The sequence below is a fragment of the Naegleria fowleri genome, assembly GCF_008403515.1.
Source record: "Naegleria fowleri strain ATCC 30894 chromosome Unknown tig4, whole genome shotgun sequence".
NCBI lineage: Eukaryota > Heterolobosea > Eutetramitea > Acrasida > Naegleriidae > Naegleria > Naegleria fowleri.
In genome coordinates this window covers 318,799-339,245 of record NW_025407936.1, presented here as the reverse complement: position 1 = coordinate 339,245, position 20,447 = coordinate 318,799, and the positions used below count along the sequence as shown (strand labels likewise).

The 20,447-nt window shown below is 37.1% G+C and overlaps 15 protein-coding genes across 15 annotated transcripts; 10 read left to right on the top strand and 5 right to left on the bottom strand.

Moving 5' to 3' along the window:
- Window positions 1-1,150: 1,150 nt before the first annotated feature.
- Window positions 1,151-1,642, top strand: FDP41_007718 (uncharacterized protein; the record flags this gene model as incomplete). The annotated part of the gene is made up of 1 exon (XM_044711493.1): window positions 1,151-1,642. The coding sequence occupies one exon, from the start codon at window positions 1,151-1,153 to the stop codon at window positions 1,640-1,642; it is 492 nt and encodes a 163-aa protein (XP_044568516.1).
- A 299-nt stretch (window positions 1,643-1,941) lies between these two features.
- On the top strand, window positions 1,942-3,144 carry FDP41_007717 (uncharacterized protein; the record flags this gene model as incomplete). Its single annotated transcript, XM_044711492.1, has 1 exon — window positions 1,942-3,144. One exon carries the CDS (start codon window positions 1,942-1,944, stop codon window positions 3,142-3,144), a length of 1,203 nt encoding a protein of 400 aa, XP_044568515.1.
- A 981-nt stretch (window positions 3,145-4,125) lies between these two features.
- Window positions 4,126-4,866, top strand: FDP41_007716 (uncharacterized protein; the record flags this gene model as incomplete). Its single annotated transcript, XM_044711491.1, has 1 exon — window positions 4,126-4,866. The coding sequence occupies one exon, from the start codon at window positions 4,126-4,128 to the stop codon at window positions 4,864-4,866; it is 741 nt and encodes a 246-aa protein (XP_044568514.1).
- A 321-nt stretch (window positions 4,867-5,187) lies between these two features.
- Window positions 5,188-6,234, bottom strand: FDP41_007715 (uncharacterized protein; the record flags this gene model as incomplete). Its single annotated transcript, XM_044711490.1, has 1 exon — window positions 5,188-6,234. One exon carries the CDS (start codon window positions 6,232-6,234, stop codon window positions 5,188-5,190), a length of 1,047 nt encoding a protein of 348 aa, XP_044568513.1.
- A 263-nt stretch (window positions 6,235-6,497) lies between these two features.
- On the bottom strand, window positions 6,498-7,631 carry FDP41_007714 (uncharacterized protein; the record flags this gene model as incomplete). Its single annotated transcript, XM_044711489.1, has 1 exon — window positions 6,498-7,631. One exon carries the CDS (start codon window positions 7,629-7,631, stop codon window positions 6,498-6,500), a length of 1,134 nt encoding a protein of 377 aa, XP_044568512.1.
- Window positions 7,632-7,795: 164 nt separating this feature from the next.
- FDP41_007713 (uncharacterized protein) lies at window positions 7,796-9,195 on the top strand (the record flags this gene model as incomplete). Its single annotated transcript, XM_044711488.1, has 2 exons — window positions 7,796-8,365; window positions 8,488-9,195. The coding sequence occupies 2 exons, from the start codon at window positions 7,796-7,798 to the stop codon at window positions 9,193-9,195; spliced, it is 1,278 nt and encodes a 425-aa protein (XP_044568511.1).
- A 199-nt stretch (window positions 9,196-9,394) lies between these two features.
- On the top strand, window positions 9,395-9,922 carry FDP41_007712 (uncharacterized protein; the record flags this gene model as incomplete). The annotated part of the gene is made up of 1 exon (XM_044711487.1): window positions 9,395-9,922. The coding sequence occupies one exon, from the start codon at window positions 9,395-9,397 to the stop codon at window positions 9,920-9,922; it is 528 nt and encodes a 175-aa protein (XP_044568510.1).
- Window positions 9,923-9,992: 70 nt separating this feature from the next.
- On the bottom strand, window positions 9,993-10,866 carry FDP41_007711 (uncharacterized protein; the record flags this gene model as incomplete). The annotated part of the gene is made up of 3 exons (XM_044711486.1): window positions 9,993-10,149; window positions 10,219-10,288; window positions 10,353-10,866. 3 exons carry the CDS (start codon window positions 10,864-10,866, stop codon window positions 9,993-9,995), a joined length of 741 nt encoding a protein of 246 aa, XP_044568509.1.
- Window positions 10,867-10,965: 99 nt separating this feature from the next.
- On the top strand, window positions 10,966-12,054 carry FDP41_007710 (uncharacterized protein; the record flags this gene model as incomplete). Its single annotated transcript, XM_044711485.1, has 1 exon — window positions 10,966-12,054. The coding sequence occupies one exon, from the start codon at window positions 10,966-10,968 to the stop codon at window positions 12,052-12,054; it is 1,089 nt and encodes a 362-aa protein (XP_044568508.1).
- A 170-nt stretch (window positions 12,055-12,224) lies between these two features.
- On the bottom strand, window positions 12,225-13,046 carry FDP41_007709 (uncharacterized protein; the record flags this gene model as incomplete). The annotated part of the gene is made up of 1 exon (XM_044711483.1): window positions 12,225-13,046. One exon carries the CDS (start codon window positions 13,044-13,046, stop codon window positions 12,225-12,227), a length of 822 nt encoding a protein of 273 aa, XP_044568507.1.
- Window positions 13,047-13,302: 256 nt separating this feature from the next.
- FDP41_007708 (uncharacterized protein) lies at window positions 13,303-14,847 on the top strand (the record flags this gene model as incomplete). Its single annotated transcript, XM_044711482.1, has 1 exon — window positions 13,303-14,847. The coding sequence occupies one exon, from the start codon at window positions 13,303-13,305 to the stop codon at window positions 14,845-14,847; it is 1,545 nt and encodes a 514-aa protein (XP_044568506.1).
- Window positions 14,848-15,068: 221 nt separating this feature from the next.
- On the top strand, window positions 15,069-15,827 carry FDP41_007707 (uncharacterized protein; the record flags this gene model as incomplete). Its single annotated transcript, XM_044711481.1, has 1 exon — window positions 15,069-15,827. The coding sequence occupies one exon, from the start codon at window positions 15,069-15,071 to the stop codon at window positions 15,825-15,827; it is 759 nt and encodes a 252-aa protein (XP_044568505.1).
- An 803-nt stretch (window positions 15,828-16,630) lies between these two features.
- On the top strand, window positions 16,631-18,421 carry FDP41_007706 (uncharacterized protein; the record flags this gene model as incomplete). The annotated part of the gene is made up of 1 exon (XM_044711480.1): window positions 16,631-18,421. The coding sequence occupies one exon, from the start codon at window positions 16,631-16,633 to the stop codon at window positions 18,419-18,421; it is 1,791 nt and encodes a 596-aa protein (XP_044568504.1).
- Window positions 18,422-18,455: 34 nt separating this feature from the next.
- Window positions 18,456-19,466, bottom strand: FDP41_007705 (uncharacterized protein; the record flags this gene model as incomplete). The annotated part of the gene is made up of 2 exons (XM_044711479.1): window positions 18,456-18,655; window positions 18,755-19,466. 2 exons carry the CDS (start codon window positions 19,464-19,466, stop codon window positions 18,456-18,458), a joined length of 912 nt encoding a protein of 303 aa, XP_044568503.1.
- Window positions 19,467-19,632: 166 nt separating this feature from the next.
- FDP41_007704 (uncharacterized protein) lies at window positions 19,633-20,215 on the top strand (the record flags this gene model as incomplete). Its single annotated transcript, XM_044711478.1, has 2 exons — window positions 19,633-19,635; window positions 19,739-20,215. The coding sequence occupies 2 exons, from the start codon at window positions 19,633-19,635 to the stop codon at window positions 20,213-20,215; spliced, it is 480 nt and encodes a 159-aa protein (XP_044568502.1).
- Between the last annotated feature and the right edge of the window lie 232 nt (window positions 20,216-20,447).

Below are 20,447 nucleotides of genomic sequence, written 5' to 3'. Positions count from 1 at the left end.
AATTCCTTATCAACCAAATTCAAAGATAAATTATCCATGTCATGACTATACTCGGAACATTTATCTTCCTCCACCAACTTGTCCCAATTTTAGAGGCCCTAATCTTTCCGAAAAAAATTCTTGAGGATAAAAAGCCAATCGAACTATTGTTCATTTTCTCGTGAAATGCACTCTCAACATGGCGATCCTGTTTGGGTGGATATTGAAATCCATAAGGAGAGTCGGGCAAGAACTTGTCAATCTAAGCGGTTCTTTCGTAACCCAACATTTTAGCTCTTGGTAAGTCTATAGTTTCAGAGGTTTTCTTCTTTCTTTTAGAGAGGTTCTTCTTTTGAGGAAGGTCCTTCGGTTGAACAACATTCTTCTTTTGAGGAGTACTTGTCTTGTTGCTCGTTGAGGATGTTGTGGATCATTATTTTCATCCAAGGTTGTTGGCGAGGGAGAGCAGATGGAGACTGAATCTGATCAGAGGATTGCACAACCTCAGCAGCAATTACCGATCCTCTGAAGGAATTTCGGCCAAATGAGGAGGAGGAAGACTTGTATATAAAAAAATTTCGAATTTATTTGATTCCCTTAATTAAAAGGAGACTATTCCAGCAGCAACAAGGACATGAAATAAAAATTTCGAATTTTGGGATTGTTCAAGTCTTTTCTTGTAATGTTCTTCTTCTTGCTGAGAGGAAGCTGTTTGGTTGATGGACATAGTTGACACTACATACTGTGTTGTTGATGTAATTTTTCTAGCGATGTTTCCTTCTAAAAATTACAATTACATGTTGAAAATAACAATTTCATTAAGGGAAGAGTTTAAAAAAATAGTCATTCCAAAACCATCCAAGTCTGATAATAAGAGAGCCCAGAATGAAGCCTCTTCTTCTTCAAATGAGCCTCAATTTGCTCAACCAACTCCAAAGAAGACAAGGCTCGTACAATCCAGACTAACTTTCGGTGGTTCCTCTTCATTAGTTGGCCAACATTCATTCTCGGTTGATCAGGTTGGGTCATCTTCCTCTCATCAAGATCAACCTCCAATCATGATTCAGTCAATCTTACTCCCTTCAGGGGCTTCTGTTGTACCAACTGTTTCATCCAACCGTTGGAAATTCTCTGCACGGCATGTCATCACTTGCTGCATGCAGTGTACTTGATGGAGAAGCAAGGAACCCAAACGGAGGGTGAGGAAAAAGTTCTTGATGACTTTAAGGAATGGGTCCAAGTTCACATCAAGAAGGTTCGATTGTTGGGAGCTAAATGTGCCAAGTGTGAAATGGATTTTGAAAAGTTGGGTCTTGCTTTTTTCATTCTCGCTCATGTCCATCACATCAAAACCGATGGTGCTGATCAGAGACGCAGTGCAACACACATTCTCGAGCTTGAGGATAGAGACGAAATTGCTGCACATGTGAATGAATATACTCTTGCACTGGAAGGAAAGCAGTCACTCGAATTGTATCAATGTTTGTGTGCTTTCTGTCATCAAATGGTACACATGGAAAAGAATGCGAGATTGGTTTTGAGCAAGGAAGAGCACACCGAAGATAGGGAGAAGGTGGAAGAAATGTTCAATTTACAATCAAGATTCCATTTGATCCCAGAAATTAAGAGAAGACTCTTTGGTGGCCGTGATGATGAAAAGTAATTTGGAATATAAAAATTCAATTTTGGCATCTGTGGGGTTTGAACCCACGAACCCATACGGGATTAGATCTTAAGTCTAACGCTTTTGACCACTCAGCCAAGATGCCATCTGATAATGAAAATGGAGTAGAGTCTAACGATCGACAAGTGGAGGTTTTTGTTTCTATTCCTTGTGTTGAGCGAACATCTAACTTCAATTTTGAGTGTCTTGATTTCTTCCTCTTGCTTATGATTGATGTCTCGAAGCTGGGTGATGATCTAAGAACGGTTTGTAAGAATGGATGATCACAATTCTAGAAAATGCCTCCACTGCTCATATCTCCGTCTTTTACCTCTTTCACGACAACATTTCACCCAAACATCGCCGCCTTCAACAATGATGATTCATCAGCACTTGTTCCACCAACAACGGAAAATTCATTCAAGTCCACTCAATTACGATTGTATCATAAAACGAGGAATTATCACATTCAATCCTTGACCAATGCGTTGCATCCCAAAACTGAAAAGATGAAATCTATGAAAATTCCATCCGATGGTCAAGAGGATGGTGCTGCCATCAACAACACTTCTCGAAAACAGCAGAATCCGAACCGATCATCATTCATGACGGACTTGACCACCACCTTCTCGAATCAACAAGATCCATTCACACCACCATCACCACGACGACATGTTCATGGTGCATCACCGCTGCTCGGAATTACCACCACCACTCCGAAAGAATCCATCTTTCCTCCGAATCATCATCCACACAAGAATAACCACCCTCACAACAATCAACCTTCCCAAGATCCACTGGCAGCCATCTTTCACAGCCATCTCCAACCTTCTTTAGATGTTGATGATGATACTACAAACAACAGACAGCTGAGCGATGACGATCATTTAATGGATGACAAATTACTGTCATCTTCCTCCTTCTCATTGATGACGAGTAGAAATGACCTTCGCTCTCCTCCTCCTCTCTCGACACGCCCATCCACTCCTCTCTTTCCACGAGCTCCTCATGAATCAAGTCATTCCCTTCTTCAGAAAGAGATGGAATCTCCTCCTTCCCTTAATCATGAGATCCATCATGACTCCTCTGTTTTATCCACCCCACAAACTTTCTCAACACCAACTAAGCTTACTTCCATCATGAAAGACCATGACTCTTCCTCAAACACTCGGAACACACCAATTGGATTGACATCCACACCACCACCACCGAATGATGATCATCATTGGTTGATGAAACAAATCTCATCCTGGTTTTCCTTTCTCATCCATTACTTCTTCAAGTCGTCTTCCTTCAATGATGCGACCCTATTCAAACGAATTTTAAAACAACTCGTATTGATCAATCCATATTTGAGAGCAAACATTCGAAGAGGAAGAGAAGACACTTTTCGTGCACGATCGTATGGTGGTGGTGGTGGTGGTGCTCCTACTGCCACTCCAACCACTTCCACAATTTCCTATCACAATCATTCATTGGCTCCTTGGCAGTGGAGTTTGTGAAAAGGAATCATTCCATTTCAAAAAAAAACAGTCTGACAAGACAACACTCCTCCAACGAATATGCTGACTGACAGATTAGTGACATACTAACACTCATTAGGATTCATATATAAGAACGCCCACTCACGAGGAATTACAGTCGCTTCGCAGCAACAACGGCCAATATTTATGGAAAATATATCACAAGACATGTAATCATGGGAATGAGCATAGAATTCTCTCACGATTATCTTCAATGCTGACCCTTTTTGTTGATTATTGTGACAACGAGAAAAACACGGTCATTACTTTAGCAGGAACTTGTGTTGAACAATTGACAACAATGGATGAAGTGATCACAGCACTATGTGACTTAATAATGCAGTTGATGAAGTTTGAACATCAAAAAGTCATACACAACGACATTAAGCCAAACAATATTGTAAAATATGAATCACATTTCTACCTAATTGATTTTGGAATTGCTACTTGTTTCAGTTCGAACTGATGCAAATATGAGAAGTCCAATACAGTGCATGCAAATATTGTCCACACACTTTCCTAATGAGATGCAGAAATCAAAGCAGCACTTTACTCAACCCCAACACTTCACAGAACAGTTTAAAGTCAATTTCTTCTGGTAATCTCAAGTGAATTTGGAAGCCTGATAATCACTTGAATTCGTTCCCTTATTTTTCCAATAGTCGTCATCAAACAACTTTGATCGGTTCAATTAATAACTATTTAATCAGCTTTACAAAACAACAACTCGTCATCATCATCATTGACAACAACTGTTGCAAATGCTCTTCTGAAGGATTCGAAATCTCCTCACTCACTCCATTGGAATGTCTTTCTGTAATGATGACTAATCTGTCTTCAAGGTGACCCTCACTCATCAAATTGATGTGTTTTGATTCACTCACTCCCTTGAACCTACAGCATGGGAAGATTTTGAAGAAGGAGAAAAAACGGCATTTTAGAGACGAAAAGAGAAAAAAAATGTCCAACATTGTTGAAAATCTGAAACAAGCCTTGAATCCCAACAAGACATTCCGTCCTAAACATAAATTCATCAAAGGCTCCTCTCAACACACACTCCACAAATACAAGAAGGAAACGCTTGGAAGTGGTGATCTAACAGCAGCAGTCAAGTTACCCGAAGATGAAAATTTAAATGAATGGCTCGCCATCAATACCGTTGATTTCTATAATACAACAAATTTATTGTATGGAAGTTTGGGTGAATATTGTACAAGAGATTTATGTCCTGTCATGTGTGCAGGTGATAAATATGAATATCAATGGATGGATGGTAAAGATTACAAGAAAGCCACCAAAGTCTCCGCTCCCGATTATGTTTCCTTGTTGATGGACTGGATTTGTCAACTCGTCAATGATGAGAATGCATTCCCCAGTGATCCAAACAAATTTCCAAAATCCTTCTTGACCATTGTAAAGACCATATTTAAGAGAATGTTTAGAGTCTATGCTCACATGTATTACAATCACTACAAGGATGCTAAACAATTGAACTTGGACAGACATTTAAATACTGCTTTTAAACATTTCATGTGTTTTGTCAATGAATTTGATTTGATTGATAAGAAGGAACTCGAACCACTCAAAGGTGTGATTGCTGATTTACTTGGCAAGTCATCATCGGGAGTTGACAGTAGTAGTGATACGAGTTTATCTGCAATGGGAGATGGAAATGCCACTTCACCATCCTCCGATCAATAGGAGAAGTGAGTTAAATGGGTATCCAACAATTACACCATTTCACATCATCGTGTGGATGAGTAACCACATGATAACGATAATGTACAAAACTCAGCTGATGACGAACATGCTTCTTTTTGCAATTTCATTATTATGAAAATGATGATGATTAATAAATTATTGTGTTGAAAAACGAACCATCACCCATCAGTAACTGACAAGTTTATCCAAGTATGTCACTAAAAGAGAAGAACTTGTGCTTTGCAAAACCATCAGACTTGAGATGGGAACCAATTCAAAATGTGTAAAATTTCGAATTGGGTTTCAAACACTACGTTGGATTTATTGCTCATCATTCACACCAATAATTGCCAACGACAATGGTTGAGTTGTTGAAGATTTTTGCAGACTGATTGGTTCGTATGGTTCGAATCTCTTCTTCTTTCTTGCCCATTTAATTGTCAAAGTCTGTCCATTTAACTTGAATTTTCCACCATTCTTTTTTCCTAGCTTTTGCATGCATAACTCGGCATCACCTTGATGAACAAAAGTGATCAAGTAACAGTGATGACTGGGTACATGGCGACACTTTTCGATCAGGTCTCTCAGGTCAACAGTACCAACACCTTTCGTATTCTGCCCAGTGGTTGCATAGATTGAGACAAATTCTAGTAGAGTCTTTTCATCAATATAGTCGTCTGAGGTTTCCACAACATTTCGATTGACTGAGCCAATTTGGATCGTTTTCAAATCAATGGGAGGTGATGTAGTCTCCATAGATTCTTCTAGTGACGCTGCTGATGTCAATCCTAAATTTCCATTGAGAGTGGTAACTACAGTAGAATTTGAAGCAGTGTCATCAAGACCCTCCTCATCTCTCAATTCGTTCAAAACATTTCTATTGGCCAATTCATTTCTTAATAAGTGCCTATTGGTTCCTCCCTCGCTTAACAATTTTTCAGCCTGTGAGGCAAAATATACATTTGTTACTGAACTTTTTTGACCACTGAATGCACTTGCTGTATTACCTTCAACCGATGCTTGATGATCAGTGAGAGAATATTGTGAATCTCGCACATAGGCAGGAATATCATAATCCAAATCCACGACAGTGACTTGACATAAATTCTTTGTAATTGCACAAACAGGACATATCACTGTTCGTTGATAATTTACATCTTTGGGATGTTTTTTCCATGAAAAGGATGTATATACTTTTCCACATAATTTACATTCAGCTCCGAGAGTATATCTACGCATTTTAATAAATTTTCCATCTCCTAAACATTCTTTTCGGATGATTGGAAATTCTATAGGTGTGCTTGATGAGCCTCCCGATGATGAAACAAGGGTCGACTTGGACACCGATGAGGCAATCGTTCGACTCATTTTTTTTATTCTTCGGGTTCAATCTGAATGCTTTGCTTTGGTACCACGAAAATCGCTTGGTCTCATATTTGATAGATAGAAAATAGATCTCAGCTGTAGAATATGAATTCAAAATGAACCATGTCATTTATTTGACTCTAACAAATCTTCTGCATCGGTACATTTGGTATTTGTGTTCACAGTCTTGGTCAGATTGAGACAAGTACATGCATACTAAGGTCACAGCAGCCTGAGATCGTTAAAGGCATTTATTCCTCCAAGCTCTACTCAAACGTCAAGTCCTCTAACAAATCTTCTGGATCGACACATTTGGTATTTCGAGAGGGTTTTCTTGGTGTCTGATAACCCTCTACGAGAGCTTGAGCAGAGCATGAAGGTGAAAGTTGGGGTGAATCCACAAGGTTAGCCCGAAATAACATGTTGTTGTTGTTGTTGGTACCGGAATGATGCTTTGCAACCATTGATTTCGCAGCCTGCAATTGTTGTTTCAGTTGTTCAATTTGTTGTTGGAGTTGCTTCTTTTCATCGTGAAGGAGTTTGTTCTTTTCCTTTTCCTTGTCCAGCAGGTCATCGGATTGCTTCTTGGCTTCATGATATTTTTGAATAATCTTCTTCTTTGAATTGATTAATATTAAGAATTGACCATATAATTCCTTCTCCATTCGATCTTTCTCTTCAACAACAAGTTTTGATTGTTCAATACATTCATTGTAGTGTTTAGCTTGCTGGCTGAGTTTGTTAATGGTTTTTTCATCATTCTCCTTACTAATGATGAGATATCGGAAGAGCGAGATGTGACCTGCCTTAGTGTTGGATGACTTTTTCAATTCAATATTGGAAATAATGTAATCGCCAGATGGATTCACAATCATGCTAATGATGAAATTGAGATTTCCATTGCTCAAATAGCTGACTCTATATTTGAATTTGGAGTTGTCTTGTTTAATGACGGAGGTGTGGATAATGTGGAACATGTTAAACTCTTCACCGGAAGAAGCATGTCCTGCATAGGAAATACTATGATGATTGTAGTAAATATTCTCGCCATCAGAGATGGTCAGTTTAATAATCTTTTTACTTGTTGTAGAATGGGAGTGATAGTTAGAGGTGTTATTATTATTGTTGGGGATATTATTATTATTCGTATTAGTGTACAATGTTGTTGTGGATAAGGAGGAGGAGGATATGGCCATATCGGAGACCAAGGATGAATTCTGAATGGGCACGGTGGGAAGAGCAAGGCTGTTGATGCTACCAGTAATACTACTACTACTACTACTACTACTACTCGAAGAGGACAAAGCAAGGCTTGTTGTGGTTGAAACGACACAGAGGTCGCTGTACACGACGAATGGATTTCCATCGATTTCAAAATATGTAACGGTTTGTTCATTCATTTTTTGGCGCGAGTTTTTAACACACAAATTTTCACTTGTGTTTTTTGTTGAGCGGGACTGCATTGATTTTTGCCTTTTTTATCATGTTGATCTCATCGCTTTTCTGTAAAAAATTGCTTCCACTTTCTAATCCCATCACCTAACAAAATCATCATCATCGGAAAATGTCCACCCATCCGCAACAACCACATCACACAAACAACAACACGAATGAGAATGATGGAACAACCGAGAATAATGCTGATCAAACCTCTTCCGCCATACTGATGAATGAACCAACGGAACAGGAAAAGAAAAACAATCCAGACAACAATCCCATCACCGATCAAACGGTAATTAAAAAGAAAATCAAAAAACTAACGGAAATTCATCACGACTGGCACGATGGAAATGATTGCACATGCTGTTCCAGGTCCTTTGATAATATCATCATTACCACTTCGAATTTACATGAAAGTGATGAAACTATGAAAAAAGTTTATAACACAAACAGAGGAGCATACTGGGATTGGTTAGGAATGGATGACATGGGAAAGAAATGTTTCTATTACAGAAATGATCCTTTCAACAGGGAAGAATATTCAAATATTGGACAGTTTTTTGATGCTCTAGAAAGTAATTTTCAAATAATCAGAGATGAATTGGACAATATATTGAAAGAAGAAGGACAGGATTTTCAAGCATGGCCAGAGACTATCTGTAAAACAAAAGGAAAATGGAAAGTGTATCCATTGGTAAGTAGTGACCTCAAATGCAAATATCATTTGTAATGATCTTGTTTGTTGTTTTGTTTATGGCAACATTTTCCAATGCAAATTTGTTAATTATTTTATTTTTATCATATATTGTAAACAAGGGCTTTGCATTTGGACGAGATTTAACCAATGAACCAACAAAATGTCCAAGATCAGTGCAATTACTTTCCAAATTGAACAAGGAGTGCAATGTACATATAACCACTGCTGGATTCAGCTGCTTATCCTCATATTGTTACATTTCCCCTCACAAAGGTTATTGTGGATACAGTAATCATTGCTTGAGAGTGCATATGGGATTGAGAGTACCCACCAGCAATCACCATGGATGTGCCATACGTGTGGGAAATATTAGACATTGCTGGAAAGAGGGTGTTGTTTTTGCCTTTGATGACTACATTACACATGAGGCCTATAACTTTACAAATGAGGATCGTTATATCCTATTGTTGGATATTCGCTTCAGAGAATGCGAAAAATTCAAGTTCTACCAAAAACCACCACTTCAGCTGTCACCACAACAACAAAATTTATTAAGCTTAAATCTTAATAATGATGACGATGATGATGATAAATGCGCTACAATGCAAGACCAATCAAGTGTTGGTTCATTGATTCACAATAAGTGGAAAGGTATTGGCAAAAATACCACTACAACAACGTCAACTGCAAACAGTCATGAGCCAGAAGAAGGCCGAACATTTGTCATCCTCAAAGAATACATAACCAACGACATTGAATGTGTCAATGCCAACTATACGAACGAGCTGAAAGATATGCTAAGGAATGTTGTGGACAAGCATAATTGAACTATGGAAAGAGTTATTCCAAAAAAGCTTTTGATTTTTAATACATAACACACAAATCGCAGCATAACTCTTGACAAAAGATATATTCTAGATCTTGATTGAGATTTTGTTGTTGAACTCTCGCTCTTGATTGGGAATTTTTGTGAAAATTATTATCGAATAAACAGATAAAGAGTGACTTTTATCTCAAAAACAAAAAATGCAAAATCACAACGAGGAAAGCATCACAGCTCATGATTCTGTCGAGTCTTCGGAACCATCATCACAATCATCATCGGAACAACAATCTCAACCATTAAATAATATTAGAAATGGTCTTTTGAATCCGAAAACTCTCCAACTCTTGGAAAATAGAGCCAATTTATTATCAGAAAGTTTCAATCATTTAATCGGATCTCTTCAAACGTCCATGTATGCGAAGAGTGCAATTACATTACAACACATTGAATTATACAGAAACACCGTTGATAAATTTTGTACAGATGTTCACGAATCAATTGATAGCATGGAATCTTTCATGAATCGATTAAATGATTTGAATCAAGAGTTGAAACAGATGAGAAATTTGTATCATAATATTAAAGAATTAAGAAAGACCGTGGAAATTATACAACACAATGTGAATACTCATCAACAAAATCCTTCTTTGATATTTTTGTCGAGTCCAGCAGGGGAACAAGAGACCAGCAACAGAAATGATGATGAAGCACCACAAGAACAAAATTAATCACAAATATACGACAGTAACTGGAGGACTGGTATTAAATAATTTATTCAAGAACTAAACTTTGGTGTGATTATTTGTCTTTCAGCTCGACAAACCCCACGAACTTGTATTTTTCATGTTCGTCATAGAATTTAATCCAATCTTTGATGGATTGAATTTGTTCTTCATTCAAATCAGAATATTTCGATTGCACACTGGTACACTCTTCTTTCTTTTCATCAAAGCATCTGTGAAAATGTGAGAGAAAAAATCAAGATTTTGACAATTAAGCAAGCCTAAGGAAAAGCGTAACATACCCTGTCACAAATGATCTGGTGCCATCTCTACCTGCAAAAAAGCTATAGCCACTTCCAGGTCCATAGTAATCTAAAAAGAGAGATTGGGGTTGAATAATCATCACAATGTTGCAACTGGTAATACTACTACGAACCTTTTCCTTCGCTAACATCATACACTCTTCCAGCAATGGCAAGTAACAATGGTAATTTCTTGTTCTCACCCACTCCATTATAATGAGATAAATCTTCTTCAGTGAACACAAAATAATCAGTACTGGACTTGCCCCCACTCTTTTTAAAAGGTAACTTGGATCCAAAAGTTGTAAAATCTACACAATGCGATGCTTGTGGCATCAAAGAAGCTTCAGTAATTGATGTGGATTTCTTATGATGGAATGTTTTCAAGTACCACCTTACAAAACTTTGTTTAAAAGCTTCATCCGTCTTGTACAAGTACACACAATACACCGCCCAAAAGATCGCTGAGTAAATTATAAAATACAGAACATATCGGGTAATGGGAGTTTTCTTTTGTAGATCTTGATGGGACGAGTTGGATCCGATGCCTTCCGTATGACTTTGATTGCTCAGAGTTGATCCATTGTTGTGCTGATCTCTGTCTGAGGCAGTGATGTCAGCAGCATACGGCTCTTCTTTTCTTCGCATTTTTTTGGATTTGAGAAAAAAAAATTTGTGAAAAGACATCCCGGACGATCATCATCACCCCATCAAAATTTTATTTATTATTATTATTATTGGAACAAGATGATTCTGTTGGCACTTCTACAAGGTCTCTTTTATACCTCTGTGGCTCTCAGTTCTCTTCATGTGCTTCATTATTTTCTTTTCCAAAGAAAACGGATGAAACATTCCATGAGAGGAAAGAATGTATTGATATCGGGAGGATCTACAGGTATTGGACTCGGTATTGCAATTGAATGTTTAAAACAAGGATGTTCCAATTTAATCATTGTTGCTAGAAATAGAGACAAATTAGAACAAGCTAAAAAAGAATTAGCAACATATTCCGAAGAGAAACAATCAATTTTCATTTATCCATGCGATGTGACTGATGAAAAACAAGTGGATTCCATGTTGGAAGAAATTTACTCGAAAATTTTGAAAAGAAAAGTAGATTATTTATTTATCAATCAAGGATTGTCCATTCCAGGTTATGCTACACTTCAGCCCATGAGTGATTTTAAATATCAAATGGATTTAAATTATTTTAGTCATGTACTGGTTTCAAAGAAATTTATTCCAACCATGCTTGACGAGAAAATGGATGACTCTTCTTCATCACATATTATTTTCGTTGGAAGTGCATGTTCAATCACATCATTTGTTGGATATGGATCATATGCTCCAACCAAGTATGCTATCAAAGGTTATGCAGAGGCATTGAGAAGTGAATTACTTGGAACAAACATTCGTATTCATTTGGCATTGCCTGTGGATACTGATACAGAGGGATTCAAAAAGGAAAATGAAACAAAACCAAAAGAATGTGCCACATTGTCAAGCTTGTCTGGTTTACAAACTTATATAGAATCAGGATCTTCACTGGTTAGAAATTTGATGAAGAGTGGCATTCAATTCTATGTGACTTCCTCCTTTGATACTTATTTGCAAATTGTGGGTGGAACTTTGGGCGTTGGTCCTTGTGTCAACATTTACAACTATCCTTTATTGGATGTCATTGTGGGTGGAGTGATGGTCATACCAGCAATTTTGAGAGGTTATGCCTACTACTTTGATAAGGTCAGTTATGAGGCTGCACAAACACACAGAAATGAACTTTTCAAAAAGAAGTTGTACAAACCTGTCGAATCGTTCAGAACGAAGGTAGAATAAATGTGCATATGCCACTCAACAACAATCATACCTCTTTGAATCCGATCAAAAATAATTGTTATTACTAAAACAAACTCATTGAATAGGAGTTCGAGACTAGTAGGTCCCCAAAGCACTGTATTTTCATGATTTACAAAAAACTAAAGCCAGTTCAAAAAATGGGTCAACCCTTAGTACTTTTTTAATGAAAAGTCAACTCTGTTCTTCACTAATTCCATGGTAGACCAATGAGTGTCAATGGCTTGAATAAAATCGCTTCTCACAACTTTTGCCCTTTGCTTTAAATAGTCACCCTCATCAATTCGAATATAGACACCCTCAATAGGTTCATTCGTCGAGGAGTAGTGTGACTTGTACGTATTCAGTAAATGCATGAGATATTCCTTAGTGAGGCATCCTCCATTGTTGTTATTATTTGGAATTTGTTCAATAATGCACAAAGTGGGGGCATGCAAGCTCAATAACTGATTTCTTTTCTGCACAGAGACAAACTTTTCTGCATGCTTGTCATAAATATCAAATGCAATAAATGTGTCTGGTAATTTGTCATACAATATTGAGTGTTTGGCATAAACCCATTCTCCATAAAGAATATATCCATTGTTGTTGTCGGAAAGAAGAGCATAGAGTTCTCCGCAATGTTCATCCAACCACGACTGCAATGTTTTGAATTGGGAATGCGATTGGCATGTAACATAGTGTGATCTATTTTGACATCTCAGTTTATAGGACTCAACATCGAGTGAAATTCCCAAATTAGATCCATCAATCTTCTCTTCCAGAGTAATGAACGGAGCACTGGCTGCAGAATAAAAACTCGAGGCCACATCTCTCTCATCCAACACGAGATCATCACGAGAAACGTCCTTGTTCGTTGAGAATAGATGAGGAGTACGAGGAAATTTAATGATATCAATCACTTGAGTCATTTCATTGTCTTGATCCGATGAGGAGGAAGAGGATGATTTGGAGCTTTTCTTCTTTGAGGACATTTTTTTGGGTGGAGGACTGACTCCCTTGTTGGAAGGTTCACACAAGCGTTTGGCCAATTTAAACAACCGTTCATTCAATTTCAGCTTTGAACTTTTATCTTCAGGTTCAGCCTTGAACTGATCACAGCAAAGACTTGAATTTATGGTTGGATGTCCAACTTTAAAGTTGAACTTGGGAATTCAACAAAAACGATCATTGGGTTGGTCCATGTTCAATACGTGATGAGATTAAATTTAAATTTTTCAAAAAAAAAATATGTCTGATCCCTATCCTTCTCCTACTTCAAAACCTAGAGGAAGAGGAAGAGGTCGTGGACGAGGAAGCTCTAGTTATGATGGTGGTCGTGGACGAGGAAACACAAGTTACAGAGGAAATACTGGAAGACCATCATTCCGATCCAGAGGAGGAACCCGAGGTAGGGGCGGAAAAAACGTTCATCAAGGTGATAATTTATCGTCATTCTCTGGAACTCATCAAGGAAATCGTCCAGACAGAGGAAGAGGAGGAAAATCAAAATTTGGTGGTGATGGACAGAGACCAGCCCATTCACCATTGGATGATATCATTGATACTTATCTAACGGAGAATTACAAAAAAACAATAGATACCGGTGAAACGATGCTAGAACTCACCAATATTGCAGGATCACAATATTTGATTGGTAATGTTCGTAATTTTGATCCAACTAGGATATACCGTAAACTGTGTGAACGTATTGTGCAAACACTTCCGGAAGTCAATCTGCTGGATTTGCGAAATAATAATTTGGACTCTTTGCAAAACTTTTCCAAGTTGACTGAATTACAACATTTAACTGGTATATGCCTATCAAACAACAATTTTAGTACTGTAGCTGATCTTCAACCTCTGGCAGGCTTACAATCTTTGAAGCAGCTTTATTTAAATGGAAACAAATGCTATTCCGAAGGCCCAAGTGAGCAAGATGTCATCACACTATTGCAATATTTTCCTTGCCTCGATGTGATTGATGGTGTATTAATTCCCGACACTTTTAAGCGTAGAGGAAGTATTATACCCCCTATTAATATCGAAAATGTATATTTGGAAATTAACCGTGATGTAGTCGAAAATTTTGTTGTACTATTTTTCGGTAGCCTCGATGATAACAAACAGGCCCTGAGTACACTATTTGATGAAGAGGGATCTGTTAGCCTTTCAATTGGAGACAACATGTTATTGGAACCTCAATATGCCCCGCTTCATGAGAAAAAACGTAATCTACAACCAAGCAACCAGGCAATAGATCCTCAACATTTAATCAGCACGGTTTTTAAGACAAAAATTGCAAGAGATAGTGCATTCAAACTTTTTCCAAAATCCAAGCACAATGTAGATAAGCGATACTTGGTTGTCGATTGTAATGTTATAAGTCCTCAAAATCAAACTGTGGTATCCCATTGGATGCTGACGGTTCATGGACATGGCACTCATTTCAAGCCACAAGGAATCAAAGATTCCTTCTCTTTTACTGCAACCTTCATTCTTAAGCAAGAAACTGATCGTTTACTGATCACTAATTTGATTTATCAAATAAGACCCTATGCTGGAACAAGTCGAGATGCATTTGTGGATGTTTGTCAACAGGTTATTTATACGAATCAATTAGATCTTGCAAAACAAGCGAAATTAAGAGAATATGTCTATCGCACAAGGCTTAAACCTGAAGTTGTATTTAATCTCTTTAATCTACCAGAAGTTGCATGGACACCAAGCAAGTTCGAGCCTATTTTTGAAAATTACAAAAAGAATGGAACGATCAACGATTCTCACATGTTGTAGCCCCATTCCAACACGATGCTGTGCTTTAATAAATTTCAACCTTTACAAAATTAAGAGTCTTTACAAAATTAAGAGTGACACAGTGGTTTAACTTGAAAAATCACAATAGCTGCAAGTTGCTTCAAAACAATTTTAAGTGTCAGAAATCCTAACACTGAAAATCATCAAAATTCACGCATATTTTTATTTAGTCCCAATTCGACAGGTAATTCACACAAAAAATGTCCAAACTTGCCTATCAACATCACTCTCTCACCTCTCCACAAGAATTCAACACTCTCTGTGCTCAATCCATCATGGAAAGAATTCAAAATGCACTCAACAAACATTCCCGTGCCATGATTGGGTTAAGTGGTGGCTCTACTCCAATTCCAATCTATAAAATCCTTTCCGAGCTTTTAAAACCCATTCTTCCCAACAAGAATATTATTTTCTTTTTAATGGATGATCGTTATGTCCCGATGGATCATTCCGACAGTAATCAAAAATTAGTATTAGATTCTCTCAATGTTACTCAAGAACAAGTAACTCTCATATTTCCAAACAACAAATTACCCATTGATGAATGTGTTAAAGATTATCAAGAGAGATTACAACGTGAATTAGAAAAACAACCTAATCAGAAAGTCACTGTATCTACTTTGGGAATGGGACCTGATGGTCATACATGTTCCATATTTCCATCCACTAATAAGAATAGAGACATTTTCTGTGATGAATTCAAAGTGGTTCACACGACGACCACTCAATTTGCTGTCTTTGATAGAATCACTGTGAATTATCACTTTTTGTTGAAACACTCTGAAGAATTGTTCATGTTTTTCAGAGGACAAGACAAATGGAAACTCTGGAAGGAAATGGAACAATTCATTTTAGAGAAGAGAAATGGTTCTGCCAACGAAGATACCAATGACTGGTTGAAATATCCTTGTCTTCCATTCTTGTGCATGGAGAATTGTGTCTTGTTTAGCAGTGAGTAATTGGGGAACCTATAACTGCTTCTACTGATCAGCAGATGGGTAACAATGAATGTTGTTTTTATCAATGTGTGTGACACAGAACAACAGACGATGATGCAAAGATTATCCCGTGATTAATAAAAACACTTGTCTGCCAAAGTTCACTCCTTTCTCATCACTTCAATTCAGAATACAAAGGTATCCAACAACTTTAGAGCAATTGACGTCGACACCATATTGTTTTGCAAAGTCAACCAATTTTAAAAAAAAATTAAAAAAAATTCAACCCACAACCAAAAATGAGCACAACAGCACCACTTACAAAAACATCAACCACACCCGTATGAGAGAACGGGAAGAGTTTATCAGAATTTTTGTTGGACATGTATCAAGAAATAATAGACTACGATTCATTATCAGCTGAAGACAAAGAGCAGGCTGAATATTTCGTATCTAGGATTAAACAAAAGCTGCAAAATGAGCAGCACACTGCAGCCCGATGATGAGATGGACAAAAAGTTTTTGGTTTTCACCACCTTTTTACGTAATCTCGGAGCTACTGTGGATGAATCTTTACCTGAGCACAATGCCATACAGGAGCTAAAAGAAAGGATCGGAAATAGACAATAAAACTTTAATTTTCCAACACTTTTTGAACAGTTCCATTCATGTGATCGCAAAAAGAGGTTCTAGATAATGGTTTAAATTTCTAGCTCCAAAGAATGTCGCTATTTATTGGACATTTTTTGAAGTTTTCATGATTAATCTGTAATTTTATCTGAAAGTAAAAAGCCAAAAAAGGCGCCAAAATATTTACAAAAAAAATGCCAACACCGAACAACCTAGTACCACCTCCAACAGCAATGATGGCTCTTGCAACTTCGGATCTCAAATCAAAGCAAGAGCATGAAATGGAGATGCTCTCCCTTCAACATGAGCTGAGAAGCAAAAATGCAAAGATCAAACAGCTCCAATCGAAATACGACCAAACAGAAAACAATTTTAAATATATTTTGAACAATCACAAAGAGTTGATTAACCGACTAGCAGAAATTGAACGAGATTTAAAAGAAGAACGAGATAGGAACTCGGAGTTACAAAACAAAATTCAACTTCAACAAATAGAAATTGCAAAGTTATCGGACAGTGAAGAAAAAAACAAAAAACTAAGGCAAGAAATTGAATCTCTCAAAAAAGTTAACAAGAATTTACAGGACACATTATTAGACACAGAGAAGTTAAAAGAAAAGAAACAAAACAAAAAATATGAGACTATTATTGAGCAATTAAAGCAAGAAATCAAACAGTGGAATGACAAGTTTTCAGAACAGCACACCAAGTACACAAAAATTGTTTCAAAATACAAAATTCAAGAAGCTCAATTAGAGTCATTAATGGAAAAGAAGGAAAAACGAACTATTCCAACACAGACAACGACAATACAAACATTAGACGCAGATGTTCAAACAATTGCAGTATCAAAACCTCTCACGTATCATCAATCAGCGCAAGTGAATATTATACAACCTGAACCTCCAAAAAAAGAGTACAAACCGCCCGTAATTGATTGGAGGCCTCCTGTTCAAATCATTAAGGATGAAGAGCCTGTAATAGATGTCGTAAAAAGCACCTACAAGCCTGAGGTAATTATAATTGAAAAACCAACATTAATATCTGCCGGCAGTCAACAAATAGCACATACACCTCCCAGAATCAAGCCAGCCGAGGTTGTACGCAAGGAGGAATCTCCCAAAATGCCACCACCCATAGAACAAGTGGCAATGTCAATACTGCCTCAAAAAGCTCCACGTAATGAAAAATCCAAAGAGGCACCTCCTGTTGTAACAACAACTGTTCAACCCAAACAGAAAACCCTAGAGACCTCTGAGGAGGATATGCCTCAACCTAAGGAGATCAAAGTTTCATTCACTGAACCACACTCTGATAATAGGTGCACTGTACGCTTATTCAATGTCATACCGAATCTAACATACTTCTTTAAGGAATGGGGGAATCTTCCCTTCTTTTTGTCTGTCGACTTTTTCAAACATGAAACTCAACTATCAAATATGACTAATGGTGTTTCTAATGAGCTGGCATTTGAGCGAGTTTTCGAATTCGAAAATAATCCATTATTTCTGTACTATGTAGCCAATGGATCAATTGTTGTACAATTAACTCTGGTTCACTCCATTGACAATTGTGAAGTAATTGGACAAGGAGAGATTTATCTGTCGAGCTTCATCAAGGATGGATTTAATAACACGTTAAAAGGAACTATCACTCTGTACGGAAAAGCAAACAAAACACAAATGGCTACAGTTGATTATGAAATCAAGCTTAAAGACTCGATATCTAGAATTGTATCACCGTTCAAATCGGAAGAATTAATCAAACTATTTTCTGATAAGACCTTTGTCGCTTCCGCACCAATCACAGACCACACCAAAAACCGATCAAAAATTCAGGAAGCCTCTAGTGTTGAATCCAGTCAAATCGCAGAACTAAACGACAGTAATATTCAAAGCGATGAACCGCTTGAGAATGATCAGCATGCATCATATCTGGATGAAGAATTACTAAATCAGCAATTAGAAATGGGAGATGTCATCTAAGTTAAAAAAACTTCAATTCTAATTAAAAAAAAGACTACTGCTTTTTTGTGACATCAAGATGATACAAGTCATTTCGCTTATGTTCAAACACAGGCATTCCCTCTCTTACTGTACATAACTGAGAAGGCCATGTTGACATGTCAACTACTCCCAAAACTCCCTCAAAAGGTTGGCTCTCTTGCTTTTCCAAGTCAAACGCTGTTTCTTGTTGGCCCAAATCTAACAATATGTTGCCTATAATAAGGTGTAATGATCATCGAGTTGATTTATCATTCCAGTTTCAGTAGCAAAAACATCAATACGTTATGTGTGGTGTTGCATCTTCACACTTACCTAATGGGTCAATAATCAACGAATGTCCATAAGACTCTCTTCTAGAGTTATGTTTTCCCACCTGAGCAGCGGCAACTACAAAGCATTGATTTTCAATTGCTCTCGCCTGAAGTAAAATCTTCCAATGACCCAGCTCTCCTGTATATTTGGTAAAAGCGGCAGGTATCAACATAATTTTAACATCTCTCAATTTTCTTTGCAAAATAAACAACTCTGGAAATCGCAAGTCGTAGCAAATACTCAGCCCAACTATTAAATCTTTAGAAAATAAGGACCCATTGTCATCCACCAATAATTCTTGTCCAGACTCAGTAATTTCAGATTCTTTCAATTTCACCTTCTCAGTATTCAAGTCAAAAAGATGAACTTTTCTATAAACATTAACAATTTCTCCCTGAGTATTCACCAACACATGAGAATTAAAGATTTTGTTTTGATTGAGTGGAGAAGTCTCATGCCAACCACCATAACTAATATTAATGTCATATTTTCTTGCCAAATTTTTATAATTTTTAAATAGTTCCGAATCTAATGAACTAGCATGAGCAAGAGTTTCATATGCATTATTTCCCATAAATGCAAAACATTCAGGAAAACAAATCAAAGAAGCCTGATGGTACTGAGAAGCCTCTCTGATCAATTTCTCGCACACTGAAAAATTAAAGGCTTGATTATTGGTCGATCGGAGTTGAGCCAACGCAATTTTCATCATTTTTTTCTTTTGAAGATGACTCGCTCAATACTTGATGATTGATTCTATTTGATAATAATGAATGCTTGTTTGCATGTTTTTGTATGTCATTGTACCCAAGCAAATCGTGCATGTTCAATGAGTGTGGTTGTTGAAATTTATTTTAAATTTCGAACCTTTTTAAAAAATGGTATGTTGTGCGAGTGCATCATCGGATCATCAAGTGATGAAACCAATTTAAATAATAATAATTATTTTACAACATAAATCATGATGATGAATAACACATATAGCTGCCATTAACACTTTTAAGGGGTGCCATTGGTACCAACATGTTGGTGGAATTAAAAAACGGTGAAACTTTTAACGGAACGCTCACGAATTGTGATCAATTTATGAATATGAATTTAGAGGATGTTACATGTACAAGCCGAGATGGTACTAGGTTTTGGAAAATGGATAAAGTATATATCAGAGGATACACATTGAAATATATTCGAATTTTAGATGAAATTATTAACAAAGTGAAGGAGGAACAAAAGAAGAGTAGAAGTAAGCCACAACAGCAACAACAACAACAACATCAAACGAGTGGTGCTGCTAATACAAGCAGTGGTACTTCAGCTACAACATCAGCTCCTCAAAGAACACGAAGTCAAACCTCCGGAGCTGGAAGAGGCTCGGGCAGAGGCGATCAGTCTTCTAGGTCATCGACTAGTGGTCAGCATCACGGTGGAAGAGGAAGAGGAACACACCACAAAACCCATTAAATTTCAATTTTAGTCACTATTTATTTGGAACATGTTGCTTGAATGATTCAAGTGCTATCGTTTCTTTTTAAAATCTTGTCATCTTATTATTGATCTGTCAGAAATTCTCCAATTTTCTGAACGTCACCTGTGACAAAAGAGTGAAAAAATTGTTGTACAAGCAGAGATGGTAATAGGTTTTGGAAAATGAATAAAAGATTAAATATTAATAAATATTAGAGTGTATTCTTAC